Source organism: Equus przewalskii, chromosome 13 (genome assembly GCF_037783145.1).
Source record: "Equus przewalskii isolate Varuska chromosome 13, EquPr2, whole genome shotgun sequence".
Classification (NCBI taxonomy): Eukaryota; Metazoa; Chordata; class Mammalia; order Perissodactyla; family Equidae; genus Equus; species Equus przewalskii.
Genome location: NC_091843.1, coordinates 36,745,756 through 36,762,300, shown reverse-complemented (window position 1 = coordinate 36,762,300; position 16,545 = coordinate 36,745,756). Strand labels below are relative to the sequence as shown.

The window sequence follows — 16,545 nt, the reverse complement described above, 5'->3', positions numbered from 1 at the left end:
CTCCCGTGAGGGGTACTGATCCTGTTTGTATGGCCCGGTAGCCTCTGCCCCTCACAGGTGTTTCTAAGCAGTGTAGGTACTGTTTTAGTGGAAGGGGTTGCCTCTCTCATTTCCCAAATAAGGAATGCTCCTGGGCATACTCTGAGGATTTGCATTAACTTCTCTCTGAATGTCCTGCCAGATAGCAGTAACCACGAATAAAGGGGAATAAAGCAAAGGAAGTGGAGTCATAGACTAGAGGTCACAGGAATGCAGTTTCTATGTTATGTCTGCCACCAGCTTTAAAATATACTGTGACCAATACTTTGGCTCTTTCATATAAATAATTCCCAGCATTCAAGGTAGGCAACTGAAATAAGTAAAGCCTGGTTGGTAATCTGGGATGCTAACTGGAACACAGATTAGTTAGGGCATTTGTTCTCATTCTCAACTATATGTATAAGTTTGCCAGTGAGAGTTGCTTTGTCTAAATATTTGTGTGATGGGCCAGTTGTGAATCCACATTATCTGATGGACATTTCCTCAGCTTTAATCCAGTCATGATATCTCCTGGTGATTGATGGCTGTACTGATAATAAACAGTGGATTCAGTCACCTCCAGAAAGTTCATGGATGACCAAGTTGTATAAGATAAATTTAGAGCAGATTTCTAAAGATTTGGCATTCTTTCCTCAAGTTTGCCTTTTTACCCTGTCAGCACTTTGTTTTTAATGTCTGGTTCTCCATTTGGTTTTGAAATGCTTGAAAAGCGACAATGCTTTCACATATAGGCTGAAACAGATGGTAACATACGCTGATCACACCTACCAAGAGTATTTATATAAATGATCTTAGAGCCTTGAAAAAAAAATCACAGAGAGAGTCTAGTAGACCCTAATGAAAATGATGGTGTGCATAAAAACATGTGGCTGGGCCATGTTGCATGGGTTTGAGCTTGCCAGCAGAAGGCATCATTTCTCCCTCTTCATTGTAGTTTCATTTCTCCTTCTAGAACAGACCTCAAGGAGAGTGGGCTTAGACAGAGTGCCCAGACCACACTTGATGTTGCATATCTGTCCTGGATAAAAAGGTGTTTCTCTGGGTGTGATTATTCTCCCAGATTCTCACCTAGGCTCACTCCTACTCTTGCTCGAAAACAGGGCTGGGCAGGTTCAGTAATGGCAAATACAGTAGGCATTGGCATGGTAATGACAAACTGGGTAGCATGTGCCATTTCTAAATGAGGCAGCTGTGACCCCACTCCAACCCATTATTGCTAGATCCTTTCATTATTTTTAAAGAGAAGTCAGCAATTCAGATTTTTCTGTCAAGTCTCAATTTTAGACAATCAGTAACTAATTTAAATTTCTTTAATTCTTTGAGGAGAGTAAACCAAACTTTTCTGGAAGCTGCATCTGGCCTATGTGTTTTATGCTCAAAGGGCCTCTTCTTCATGGTAGCTGATGGATTAGAATGGAGCCCTCTCCTTACTCTTCAGTCTGTTGGTGGGCAGTGATCTTAGGTGCCAGAGGGTCCTAACCCTGAGTTCTTCCCCTCCAGAGTCACTGGCTTGTTTGGTAAATAGACTCCAGGCAAGTTAATTAACTTAACTAGGCTAGTTAATTCACCAGGAGTTTAAGATAATGTTTAATATGCTGTAGCATGTAGACAGTTTTTTTTGAACAAGATTCACTCTGAGCTAACATCCGTTGCCAGTCTTCTGCTTTTTTTGCTTGAGGAAGAGCAGCCCTGAGCTAACATCTGTGCCAGTCTTCCTCTATTTTGTATGTGGTTCGCTGCCATAGTATGGCTGATGAGTTGTGTAGGTCTGTGCCTCAGATCCAAACCTGCAAACCCAGGCCGCCAAAGCGGAGTGCACCAGACCTAACCACTATGCCACAGGCTGGCCCCAAACAGTTTTTTGTTTTTTTTTTTCATTTTTTTTTTATTGAGTTATTGATAGGTTACAATCTTGTGAAATTTCAATTGTACATTAATGTTTGTCAGTCATGTTGTAGGTGCACCACTTCACCCTTTGTGCCCACCCCCCACCCCACCTTTCCCCTGGTATCCACTAAACTGTTCTTGGTCCATAGTTTTAAATTCCTCATATGAGTGGAGTCATACACAGATTATCTTTCTCTTGCTGGCTTATTTCACTTAACATAATTCTCTCAAGGTCCATCCATGTTATTGCAAATGGAATGATTTTGTTCTGTTTTGCAGCTGAGTAGTATTCCATTGTATATATGTACCACATCTTCTTTATCCATTCGTCTGCCAAACAGTTATTTTTTAAAGTATATTTTTTGTTTTATTTTTAGGCTAGTGTCGACCTCCATCCATAGTATGGAATACATGTTGCTTTTTTCCAGCTGCTTTTTGTGCCTCACGTCAGTGGCTACATGTAGGCAGACCTGGCCCCTGTGCTGGGGACACCCTCCTTGTGCAGCTTCCCTAGGGGCTGCTTTTCCCTGGTCCCACCTACACTTTGTTCTAAAGTGCTAACTTTTTTGGCAGTTAGGCAACTTTAACTCCAAATATTTAAGATATTAAAGTTGAGTTGAGGAGGATCCCAACTAGGGGGGAGAAAAACCACCTACAGTTTTTGGTGATTTCCTCTTACCATGAGCAAGAAAGGAAGTAGGTCAGCTTTCTTCCCTGCGTTGCCTTCTGCTTTGTGGCTGCGCTGTCTCACTCTGTCAGAAAGTGGACCCACCTCCAGCTGAGCAGAGAGCCCCTGCCCCACATGCTTTTACATGGAAACAGTCAAACTGTTTTGGTGAAGGACCTGAATCTGTACCCCACATATCTCTGACATCATCTTGCTTGTGGATGTGCCCAAGTCTTAGTCCACGGTAGCTGCTTAAAATATTTCAGTTCTTCAGTTCATTTGGTGCTGGCCAGTGGGGAGGGGAGAAAAACAAAACCCTGCCAACAGCAGGTTTCTGACAACTGAGTCTTTAAAATTGGAGGAGGGCATTTTGAACATGATCTCACTTATTATTTTATTTTTCTTAGTTCATTATGCAAGAATGAGCATTGTATGTTAATTTAATGCAAATTAAGTTAATACAAATTTAAATAACTGCAACTCTGGCACTTTAATTCATAAAACCAGGGCTGACAGGTGACACAGCTGTTAAGTTTGCAGGTTCCGCTTCAGCTGCCCAAGGTCCACCAGTTCGGATCCCGGGTGTGGACCTACGTACTGCCTGTCAAGCCATGCTGTGGTAGGCGTCCCACATATAAAGTAGAGGAAGATAGGTACGGATGTTAGCTCAGGACCAGTCTTCCTCAGCAAAAAGAGGAGGATTGGCAGCAGATGTTAGCTCAGGGCTAATCTTCCTCAAAAATAAAAATCATATAATCTGGTTTAATGCATGGCTTTTCTTGGAAATCTACACAAGGGTGAGTTAAGTATTTGAAGCTGCTGCTTATCTACATTTCTTTCTTTCTTTCTTTCTTTCTTTTTACTTCTCACTAACTAAATTGAGAAATAACTTAGAAAATTGTCCATTCTTTCTTCTGCCTCCTTAGATTTATCTTCCGTATTGCTTCTCCTATTGTGCTTGGGGGTACACTGATCATTTTCATGGCTGACAGGCTTGACAAGCATCAAATAAGCACAAACCCAGACAGACCTGGCCTATAGGTGGTAAGAGAATATGCCAGGGTAGCCTGCAGCCTCGGCTCTCACTCATCTACTATTTCACAATTATAGGACCATCTACCTTTGAATCACCTCACTTTTCCACTTCTGATAGTCTGTAATCTTTTCTTACAAAGTAATTCACGGAAGAACTCAAAGGAGATGCTTCTGACCAAAAGTTTCTCTCAGCATTTTCTGTACCGCCCCCCGGCAAGGGAGGTCTGCAGCGAATAGGCCCCCAGAGACGTTGCTGCTCCTTGTAAGGCTTGCATTTTGATAATTCATCTGTTGTTTTCTTGTCTTGTAAAGTCTGATTTCCATATCATAAAAGTTGGAAAATGTTTCCTTCTCTTCTGTTTTCTTGAAAAGTCTATATAATTGGTATTAGTCGTGCTTTATCTGTTTGGGAGAATTTACCAGTGAAGATGCCTTGCCTGGAGTTTTCTTCCTGGGAAAGTTTTTAACAATGAATTCAGTTGCTTTAATAGATACAACGATATTCAGATTAGCTGTTTATTCTTGGATGAGCTTTGGTAATTGTATTTCATCTATTGCTACTCTGTTATTTTCTTCTGCTTGCTTTGGGTTTAATTTGCCCTTTTTGTAGTTTCTAAAGTTGGAAGCTTTTAGATCATTGATTTGAGACCTTTTCTAATGTAACACTTAAACATTTACTGCTGTAAATTTCTCTGAAAGCACTGCTTTAGCTGCATCCCACAAATGTTTTTGTGTTCGTTAAATTGTATGGTTGGGATAGTCAAGAAAGACCTCACCGAGAAAGTGACGTAGAAGCCAAGACCTGAAGGAGATGACAGAGCAAGACTTGGAGGGTGTCAGGGGAGAGCGCTCCAGGTAGAGGGAACAGCAAATGCAGAGACTTTGAAGAAGGGAGTCACATATCTAACAGGAGTTTGGGTGCTGTAAGACCTTTTAGAGCCATGATCCAGGCCTTTTGCTTTTTACTCTGAAAGACATGGGAAGCCATTGAAGTGTTTTTCAGTAGAGGATTGACATGATCTCACCCAGGTTTTAACAAGGTCTCTCTGACTTCTTTGAGGAAGGATGGGACCAGAGAGACCCCTCAGGAAGCTGTGGTAAGCAGAATAATGCCCCCCAAAGATATCCGTTTCCTAATTTCTGAAGCCTGTGAATATGTTACCTTATATGGCAAAAGGGAGTTTGCAGAGGTAAATAAACTAAGGATCTTTAGATGATTAGATTATCCTAGATTATCCAGGTGGGTCCCCAGTGTACTCACAAGGGTCCTTATATGAGGGAGGCAAGGGTGTCAGAGTCAGAGAAGGAGATGTGATCATGAAAGGAAGAGTTGGAGTGATGTGGCCACAAGCCAAGAAATGTGGGCAGCCTCTAGAAGTTGGAAAAGGCAAGGACTAGATTCTCCCTTAGAGCCTCCAGAATGAACAGTTCTGCTGGCACTTTGATTTTAGCTCTGTAAGACCCGTTTTAGACTTCTGACCTCCAGAACTATAAGGTAATACATTTGCGTTGTTTTAGACTCAGCTGTTTTTGTGGTAATACGTTATAGTGGCAATAGGAAACCAAAACAGAAGCTATGGTAATAAACCAGGCAAGAGGAGAGTGGAAGTGGGCACTGGTTAGAGTCTGGATATATAAAGGTAGAATTTATTGAAGGATTAGATGTGAGGTGGAGGAGAAAGAGAAGAGTCAGGGAAAACTCCAGGGTTTTGAGCCTAAGCAGCTGGAAGGATGGAGTTGTCATTTGTTTTGATAGGGAAAAGTGGTTTGGGAGAAGAGCTAAGGAGCTCGCTTTTGGATATGTTAATTTTCTGGTGCTTGTTAGATATGCCGGATGCAAAGTCAAGTTTAGGGGAGAGGTCTGGGCAGGATGTATATATATGTGATTCGTTAGCACATAAATGGTGCTTAAAGCCATGAGCCTGGATGAGATCACCAATGAAGTGAGTATACCTAGAATAAAAAGGTCTAGGAACTAAAATTGGGGTTCTCTCTGGAGCTAGAGGAGATGAGCAGCTTCCAGCAAAGGAGACTGAGGAAGAGTTATTAAAACCAGAACACCAGAAGCTGGTTCTATCTTGGAAGACAAGTGAAAAAGGTGTTATTAGGAAGGGTGATTATTCATGTCAAATGGTTATAGAATGTGAACTGAGACTTGATCCTTGGATTCAGCAACATATATAGAGGTCACAAGTGACCTTGTACAAAAGAAGTTAGGGTAGAGTTTAGGGGAGATAAGCTTGACTGGAGTGGGTTCAAGAGAGAAGAGAAGAACTGAGTATAGCAAGTTGACAGCTCTTTCAAGTTTTATGTAAGGTTTATGGAGACATGGGGTGGTAGCATGAGGTGGATATGGAATTGAAAGTGTTTTTATGTTTAGCTGATGGAAATAATCCAGTAGAGGGGAAATATTGATAATATAGACTAGAGCAGGGAGAATTGCTAGAGCAATGTCTTGGAGCAGAGGAGAGGAAGAGATCCAGTGGCCAAGTGGAGAGGTTGGTCTGAGATAGGAGCATAGATAAGATCATCCATAATTAAAAATAGGTAAGACAGAGTATGTGGAACAGATGCCAGTAGGTGGGTAGATGTGGTGATAGGAATCTGTAGACATTCTCTTTTGATGGCATTCATCTTCTCATTTAAATAAGAAGCAGAATTATAATCTGAGAGTGATGATGCTGGCCAAGGGTTTATAGGTTTGAGGAGAAGGTATGAAACAATTACTCATTAGAGTCCAGACTTGAGAGGAAGAGATTGATTGCACTAAGGAAATGTAGTTCTTTTGCTCTCCCCAACATTGAGTCTACTTGAAGTTGAGTGGTCAAGAGTTTTAAAGCAAGATCCATTCAGCATGGTTGGGAGCCGGAAATCATGTTTTATTTTGGACATGTTTATTTTGAAATATCTGAGACATCTGAGTAGAGCTATTGGGCATGTATCCTGTGATATGAGTTGGGGGCTAGAATGACTGGTCTAGGTTGGAGATGTGGGAGTATTTGGCAGATAGATGGTATGTAAAATCATGAAACTAGATGAAATTGCTCTTGGGTGGGAAGAGTGTAGAAAGAGGAGAGAAGGCAGCATAGGTTGAGCCTTGAAGAACTCCAACATTAGTGGAAGACAAGACAGCAAAGGAGACTAAGAAGAAATAGCCAGAATGGTAGAAATAAAACAGAAAAAGTATTTGACAAAATCTAACTTCCAGGCCTGATAAGAATATTTTGTAGACTAGGAATAGAAGAGAATTTCCTCAGCCTGATAACATCATACTTAATGGTGAAAGGCTGAGTACTTTCCCCCTACAATCAGAAACAAAAATGTCCTATTCAACATTGTACTGGAGGTTTTAGCCAACAGCAGTATTTTAAAAGTTGCCATTCAATATGGTGGTAGAGCCCAGAGTTTTGGGCTTTTTGCAAATTTAATAGGCAAAAATAGTAATCACATTAATTAGCATTTCTTTGATTGTAAGTGAGAGTAAACTTTTCCCCTCAGCTGTTTCCTAGTCATTTACAGTTCACCTTAGGCAGGCTGTCCATGTCTTTCTCACATTTTTCTACTGGTATTTTGGTGTTATCTGTAATGACTTACCTAATACTATGTACTTCACCTGTCATATATAGTTAAATACAGAAATAATATAGTCAGATTTATAAATTGACTTCTCCCATTGTTATTTGGAAATAGAGGAGAATTTTCTAAGACATAAGAATTTAAGTATTCAGTAAATGGATAAATAAATACATTCATCTAGCCGTGTTATTTTTAATTTAACTCTTATCTGTCTGGAAATAATCTTAACACATAAATATAAGTATGAAATGAGGCTATAAATTTATTTTTATCCAAATAGATTATCAATATAAAAATAATGTACCATACCCCACTGATTTGTGATGTCACTTTTATCATACATCGAATTCCACTCTATCATAGGATCTGTTTTTAGACTATTCTATTCTAAGTACTTTAGCTTTAACTTATATTTAAACTATCTTTCTTCATTACTCTTGCTCTCTATCCCCCAGATTTTTGGCTCTTCTCATCTATTTGTTGCTCTGGATTAATTTGTCAATAAGTAGGTCAGTCTTCCTACCCCTAAACATGGATGTGTTTCTGTTTATTCAACTTTTTAAAATGTACCTCAGAAAAGTTTAGTCACTTCTTGTTACTTCAGTCCTGGTAGTTTCTTTACAGATTTAATCCCACATATTTCCTATTAATTACTTTTCATGAAGATTTGACACAACTCTCATTTTCTGTTCTAACTTTTTCTGGTATATAGAAATATTGTCTCTAGCTACCTTAATGAACTCTTATTAATTGTTAAGAGTTTTTCTTTTCAGTTGGCTCACTTCAATTTCCTAGATAAACAAAGAGCATTTGCATTGAAAAGTAATTTTGTTGTCACCTTTGTAAACAGCTTTTTCTATTACTTCCATTTCCCATGTCATTTCATAGGCCAGAAAGACCATTATATTCTTATGTAGCTAACGGTGATGGTAGGTATGTATACTGATCAAAAGCATCTTGATTTTTAAGGTAAATAATTGTAGAGTTTCACCACTAAGTATGATGTTGGATGATTATTTAAAGTAGTATTTTAAGTATCTTTCTATTCCTCATTTACTAAATATCATCAGAAATGAGTATTTAATTTATGAAGTGTCCTTTGTAAATAATTTTATAATCAAAATGAGAAAGTTAACCTGAGACAAGGTGCAAGTTAACTTAGGGTGCTTTTCCTGCATTATATTCTATGGGATTCGATATATTATAGAACAAAGAGAGCAATTTTCTCTTTGTCCTGAAAATATTAGTATTTAAAAACGTACAATTAATTCTTTGCCAGTGTTTACTTGGCTGTCTTAGGAAACATTTTCTTCAGCCATATATTCTTACAAGGTCTGGCTCCACTCTGATTCATTGATACATTAGTGAATTAATGAGTTAATTAGTGAAGAGAGTAGTCCACAGTTGTTAGCCACCTGGTGGGAAATGAATGACAAGGAGGAAAAGAACCAAAGAACAAGCCTTGAAGTGATGAAAATGTAGGAGAGCACAGCAGCAACATATAAGAAAGATAGGATACCTCTTCCTCCAAATAATTTATTGTCCAAACCTATACGCTTTTGAAAGTAGTGGGCTATTATAATTAATAACTGGCATGGCCCGGTCCCCTATGCCTGTGAATCTATAATTGATAGTCTGTCATTTCCAATTGTTTAGGAAGGACGAGGAACAGTTGCACCAGTCTGGGGGGTCTGATTCCTCTTCAGTTGGTTAACTCCAGTCCTGGGGGGCTAAGTTGATAACATCACTCTGGAACACCCCTCCAATATACTAAGCTAGTTATGGAAATCCACGTAGTAATATCATTCCATTTATATGAAATGTCTGGAATAGGCAAATCCATAGAGACAGAAAGTTAAGATAGTGGTTATTAGGAGATAGGGTTAAGGAATGTAGAGGGAAATGGGGAATGATACACTTAATGGAAATGGGTTTTTTGGAGTGATAAAAATGTTTTAAAAATGATTGTGGTGAGCCGGCATGGTGGCGTAGTGGTTGGGTTTGCGCACTCTGCTTCCACAGCCCAGGGTTCGTGGGTTTGGATCCCAGGCGTGGACCTGCACACTGCTCATTGGGCCATGCTGTGGCAGTGTCCCATGTACAAGGTGGAGGAAGATTAGCACGGATGTTGGCTCAGGGACAGTCTTCCGCAAGCAAAAAGAGGAAGATTCGCAATGGATATTAGCTGAGGGCCAATCATCCTCACCAAAAAGCCCAAAATGATTGTGTTGATGGTTGCACAACTGTGAATATAATGAGAATCAGTGATTTGTACAGGTTAAATGGGTAAATTATTTGGTATGTGAAGTATATCTCGATAAAGCTTTTTTTAAGAAATAACTTTTTATGTCTCAGAAAAATGCCTGCAGTTGGAATACAGTATATTTTTCATAAATCTACTTTGATAATGTATCAAGAACCTGAAATGCCAGATGTTCAACACATGATTATTAAGAATGGGGGGCAATGGAACAAACCTAGATATCCTACAATAGGAAAATAGCTACGTATATCCATAAGAGTGGAATAATAAACAGTTAATGTTTTTACCATATATTTAATGATAAGGAGAAGTATTTAAAAGAAGAAACAGGATAGTCAATTTTATGTAGTATGTAATTCCAATTGTGTATTTTTTGTTGTGCATACATATATGTGTATATGAGGAGAAAAAAGCCTGGAACATAATGTCAAAATTATAAATAGTTGCTATCACAGAGTGGAGAGATTAGAGATATTTTTATATGTTTATAATTGTCCATAGTTTCAGTGTATGTATTACTTCTACTTTCACATATAAAACATTAATACTTCTCTACTTCATCTTTGTGAATGTTATGGTGAAACATGGTATCATGTGTCCTCATGAAATGCATGTGAGACAAAGCCATAGCCACTCTACTGGCCAAATTGTCCCACTTGTTTTATTTTCATGACTCTGAAAAAGTAAACCATGAACTTTAATATCTTTGCAGGTTATCAATGCTGCATTGGCTTTAGCAGCAAAACCACAGAGTAAACTGGCCCAAGAGAACATGGATCTTTTTAAAGAACAGTGGGAAAAACAAGTCCGTGTTCTCACAGATGCTGTCGATGACATTACTTCCATTGATGACTTCTTGGCTGTCTCAGGTAATGAGCTGGTTCCCCAGAGAAGAATGTGATGATGTACATAATTACTTTTGCCTAAGTTACAGTAATGGACAATAAAACGCCCCCAAGTCTGGGCAGGTAAATTATTCTAGCAATAATATTGTGCTGGTTATTATTTTAATTAAAAAAAAAAAGTACCACTGACTCCTGAGCAGTGAGAAGTGGGGTTGGAGTTATTTCCGTTGTGGTGGGCTTGGTCTTGATATAAGAAGCACTAAATGGAAAGTGGGCTGGCAGAGGTTTTTCTCTGTTTGTACAGAGTAAGATCTTGCAACTGTGACCTGTACAGCACCATAACCATCTACCCGTCTTGCTGCTGTTGTATTTAGAAAAACCTTTACCTATGTCCTGGTAGAGGCTGTGGTTATTTGTTATGAAGCTGTGAAACTTCATAACAAATGAAACTTCCTGAGAAAGGATTGCCAACATTATCACCTTTAGTTTCTTTTGTAAAATAATTTTGTCCACTTCCTGGAAACCTTCTCCTTCCCTCTTCCTCAGAAATGATCATAGTTTAACTGCCTACTTTTTGAAAGACTCTCTGTCTGCGTGATGCACAGATAGAAAACAGAGAGGAAATATTTAAGTGCCATTTAATTATGAACTTGCAAAAAATAAATCTGGGTAATTCACCTCACAAAAACAGTTGATTTCATTATATAAACATAAACTGGTAATGACATAGTAAATTGCATTCATATAGAAAATGTCTGTCAACTGCAATTCACTGTTTATCACACAGAGATAAATTTCAATCCATCTCCTTAGAGTTGAGCAAGTATAAATGCATTCTCTATTTGACAGAGCCTTCGCTGCCCTTGGCTGCACTGCTTGCTCTCTGGAGGTGCCAGGCTTCTTGAGGCCAGTGGCTGTGGGCAGTCAGTGGCTGGGTACTTGTAGGGCTGAAACTACCTGTCACCCCAGGGAACCACAGGCTGGAACGTGGGAGATGTGAGCGGCAATGGGGCTTGAAACGGAAGTGGGGCTCAAGTACAGGCACAGCACAGTCCTCCAGCAGTGACCTATATAAGGTGACAGTGTGTTCCGCATACCAATCTTCCCTGTCTCTGCCCGCTCTCCTTGGGATTGGTATCTTTGGCTCTTCTTGAGTGAGTGGGGAGCAGGTAATCTGTAAACTGCAAAAAAAAGAGAGGGTAAACCATGCTGCTGCAACACCGCCAAATTGCAGGTGTTGGTACTTTAAACCACAAAACCCATTTGCAAGCATATCTTTGCAGGTGCCAAAAATGCAGCAATGGCTTTTTTGGGAAATCTTGGCCTTCTGTTGTTTTTCCCAATGAAGTACTGAATTATTCTTTTTCAGAGGTTTAGAGAAAAACATTCCACCTTCACAGCACACTTTTAAGCAAACAACAAATTCTGAAATCTAAATGCAAAGCCCCCCTCGGAGATAGATATTCCATTCCTAAATTTACTTTCTTGTGATTAGGGTGAGTATATCTCAGGCTTGGTCTCAAGGGATTTTCAGTCCTTCTTACAGCAAAATAAAATGTAATAGAATCAAATGTCCCTTGTGCAACATTCTTCAAATCAGAGAACAAAAGGGATTCTGCAGTAGCATTTAGTGGGATCTGGGCAGTATCTTTAGGGTATAGGACATAAAACAGAAGAATGGTAGAGAGAAATCAAATTCTTTAACTGATACACTTTTGTCTGGTGAGGATGTTCAATTTTTATGCAAATAGGGAACGTATAAGAGTTGGTTTGATGGAAAGGAGGTTAGACAGTTTCTGTTTAGCAAATAAAAACACGGAACAATTCTTTTGGTCAGAAAGTGGTGGTGGTTTCAGAGTAGCTAAATTTTAAAGGTCTACCCTAGTGTGTTTCTCTAATGTTTTGTTGCAGGCTTGCTTAGCAATGTCAAGTAAATAAATAATTAACGGGGCAAGGTTGTTATTCACAATTCCCCTGATTTATGGTGTGCTTTTTGGGGTCTTGGGATGAAGTGAAGGGATAGGCAGATCCCTGTGCAGAGTTCTACTGGATTGACCAGTTAATTTTTAGCATTCAGACTCCTGACGGCTTTATCACTTTTTATGTGGGGTGACTTGAGATGTCTCCTCATCTCACCTGATACACAGCCTTGGTGGGGAAGTGGCTGGCTAGCATTGAGAGGAACCCCACTTTTAAATGGGCAAGCCCCCATTTATCCCCAGTCCTTGGCCCTTGTGCATCTCTAGATGTGCACTGTGGATTGTAGAGCAGGTGTCATCTGGAGCAGTCATGGGCAATCTTTAGACAAGAAGCCATGTCTTGGCTTCACCCTGATCTGCCCCTATGCCCATTTCCCCTTGCCCTGAGGTACACTGGTGCTTCAGTGGTCCCATCAGTGAGGTGGGCATGTTTCTGGCCAGAGGGGCTGCCAGGAAAGTGCCCCAGCACAGCGTCTGGCTTAAGGTTGGTGGGCTTCATAAAATTTTGTGGAACAAAGGGTCAGGATGCCGCTTCTCCTTGGAGTGCTTATTCTCTACAGTATTCTGGGGCCTTGTGGCCCTTTGGCAGTGTGAGAGGTTTTGTGGAATATTTCCGCTAATGATTTTCCACCATCAGATGCCCTCTTGGAATCCATGGGCCTGGATGTTTGCTGTAGCCCTGCCCACTCACTGAGAACCCATCAAAGAGGAAATTATTTAGGGAATAGGGCTGAGAGACCCTTTGCTGCTTTATCTCTATTGTTCCTAGATATTCTGTCCCATTGGTTCTAGAAGTTCCCTCATACTTATCACATGGGATATTCTGAATTTGTGGCTCAAAAAGTAGTGTTCAATGGGGCTGGCCTGGTGGTGTAGTGGTTATGTTTGTGCACTCTGCTTCGGCGGCCTGGGGTTCGCTGGTTTGGATCCCAGGTGCAGACCTACGCACTGCTTATCAAGCTGTGCTGTGGCAGGCGTCTGACATATAAAATAGAGGAGGATGGGCACAGATGTTAGCTCAGGGCTAATCTTCCTCAAAAAAAAAAAAAAAAAAGTAGTGGTCAATCTTGTGTATAACCTGGTGAAGCCACCAAGACCCTGATACCATGAGGCTGCAGAGCAGGGGGAACTTGGGTCACTGTATATCAAATATGAGACTGTGGCACTTGAAAATAGAGAGGGACATGCATCCCACCCCCAGGGAAGAGCGTGTAGGGACTCCTTTTTCCCAAGCTGTTCTATTCAGAACGTTGCCTTGTAAATATTGGAGACGGTTTAGGATGCTAGAGAGCATTCGGCAACCCATGAATATATTTATATTGACTGATCCCTTAAGGACAGTGGTTTGAAATATTTCATTTGAATTATATTTGATAAACATATGGAAATGCAGTTTACTTTCTCATTTGTTTACTCTGCTTACATGTGGAAGTTTTGGTTCTTTTTTTTTTTTTAATGCAAGTGGTTGGTTAGAATGGTTCTAATTGGGTTTATTACATTTCTTTACCAGATGCTCTTGGAAACAAATAATATTGTATTACATACTTTGGGGCAACATCTAAGAGTGGTAATTTGTACTCTTTCTTCATTAAGTCTTGGTAGGCCCAAATAATTCGGTCTGATTGGGCGGTCATTAAATAAAAGGATTATTGTACCTAATTTTTGTTTTTGTGTTTCGTAGCAAAAATGCAAAACTGAAGATAGAGTTCTCTCTTTTGAGGAAATGGTATAGGTAGTGGTGACGGTAGGTTTGATTTCTGACTCGCATGCCCAGTAGCTGTGTGACTTTGGGCAAGTTACTCAATACTTCTGTGCCCCATTTTCCTTGTTAATTAATGGTGACTTTTAAAAAAATCGCTACCATATAGATGAGTTAAATGCCAAGCACTCAGAATATTTCTTGTTATAGATTAAAGTCCTCTATATAACTATTAATATTATCATCTCCCATGTGTGCATAAGGTTGCACCGATAAAGAGGTCCAGAACAAAAGGTATACAGGACAGGCCCTGTTACACATTGTGGGCTGAAGTGTAAGTTCATGCAGCCTTTCTGGAGAATGCCACTTGGCTTGATTCCTGGAGGGCAATTAGGTACCGAACATCTAGTTTAAACATATATGCCTTTTGACTTAGTAATCCCATTGCTAGAAATTTTCCCCAGGGATATATACACAACTGTTCGCCAAAATACCTATACAAGGATGTTCACATCAACCAAAATGTCTAAGAGAAGACGGGATAAGTGAATTATGATGCCTCCATCTATTTAACAGGGTCCTGTGCAGCCATTAAAATTGATGAGGTAGCTCTGTAGAGGCAGACCCAGAAAGGTTTTCAAATGAAAAACAGATATAATAGTGTCCATAATATGATCCCTTGTAGATATGCTGTTTTGTGTGTGTGCATGATTTTTTTCCTGTTAGAAGCACCTACAAATAAAGACTATATTGAACAATCAGAGTCTTTAATGGGGTGAAGATTGGTGTGTCTATTCAGAATGGAACCATCCTGAGTTTCCTTGGAAATTCAATTAAAGTTAGAGTGGGTACCTCCTAACCTCCCATGCTTGCACATGTCCAGTGGAAACTTACCTCCTCCCTAGGGCTTAAGTGTAGAGAGCAGGATTGGTGTTGTGTCCTGGGTGTGTGGCGGCCCCAGCTGGCTGGGCCTTCCCTAGAGACAGCTGTTGAGTGAAGGTAGAGAACAGTACTTGAGTCAGCTTCCTGGAATAGATGGCTTCCTTTGTCACTAATGAATGGCAAACCCTTCTCTGGTTTGGGTTCTTCTGGAAGAAAGGCAATATGAATTCAAGAAAGTCTAAATTGATTTTTTAAAACATAGGTGTCTAGACGAAGGTTAACAAATCCTTGGTGGAAGTTGGGCCACTTTCTTTAATGAACAAAAAAGAATGCTATGCTTCATTGATTCCAAGATATGCTTCCCCCCTAGGTATTAACAATCCTGAAACAGGGATGAGTCTTAAAATCAATGATATGAGAAAACATTGGTTCATAGTTTATTTAGCAACATCTTTTCTTTCCTTTTTATTCCTTTCCTTTTACTTTGCTTTCCTTAGTGATACAAGATACAAGTGTAAATGTTGTGTTAGAGTCAGTAGAAGTGGCCGTTTTTAACCCAAGGCCTAGGATGGTGGGCAGGCTCTGTAGCTGTCTGTTTAGTTCAAATTAACATGTAGAGAGTTTGTATGTGAAAGATGCCTCTGCAGGGCTCCAAATCCATTTATTCTTATAATTGGTTCAAATATCCCCCCTAAAATTTATGTAAAAAGTTTAACGTATTTTCTCTTTTAATAGTACAGTGGTGTAAATAAACCCTAGAAAGTCTCTTAATTTTTGAACTAGTAGATGCTAAATTATGATCATCTTAGCTATACCGTGGTAATTCATTTTCCCCTTCTACAACAGGAGTTCTTACTATATTCTGGTTTTCCCTGGAAAGATGTTTCTTTTACATATGTATGTATGTATGTATGAATGAATGAATTTTAGAGCAATTTTATGTTCACAGCAAAATCAAGAGGAAGGGAAGGTACAGAGATTTCCCATCTCTCTGCTGACCCTACACTTGCGTAGCCTCCCTCATTATCAGCATCCCCCACCATAGTGGCATGTTTGTTACAATTGACGAACCTACATTGACACATCATTATCACCCAGAGTCCATGATGTACATTACTCTTCACTCTTGGTGGTGTACATTCTATAAGTTTGGACAAATGTATCCATCATTATAGTATCATATAGTGTATTCACTGCCCTAAAGATACTCTGTGCTCCACCTGTTCATCCCTGCCCCCTTTAACCCCGGGCATCATCTCTATAGTTTTGCCTTTTCCGGAATGTCATATAGTTGGAATCATATAGTATGTAGGCTTTTGAGACTGGCTTCTTTCACTTAATATGCATTTAAATATGCATTTAAGGTTGCTCCATGTCTTTTCATGGCTTGAAGCATATTTAGCACTGCATAATATTCCATTGTCTGGATGTACCATAGTTTATCTGTTCAACGAAAGACATCTTGGTGGCTTCCAAGTTTTGGCAGTTCTGAATAAAGCTATTACAAACATCTCTGTGGCTATGAGTTTTCAACTCCTTTGGATAAATACCAAGGAGTGCAATTGTTGGATCATATGGTAAAAGTATGTATAGTTTTGTAGGAAAGCTGTTTTTACCGAGTCCCTTTTTAATTCTTTCACGTTATTATTTCTTTCTCATTGTGATTTTTTCAT

At 39.6% G+C, this 16,545-nt stretch overlaps 1 protein-coding gene across 15 annotated transcripts in view; it reads left to right on the top strand.

The window, feature by feature from the left end:
• Nucleotides 1–16,545, top strand: part of CTNNA1 (catenin alpha 1) — a 313,987-nt gene that overhangs the window by 281,876 nt on the left and 15,566 nt on the right. For all 15 annotated transcript variants that reach the window (XM_070570709.1, XM_070570717.1, XM_008520797.2 and 12 more), the window contains one exon: nucleotides 10,180–10,336. In XM_070570709.1, coding sequence (XP_070426810.1) covers nucleotides 10,180–10,336 — 157 coding nt within the window. The remainder of the gene's footprint in view (nucleotides 1–10,179; nucleotides 10,337–16,545) is intronic.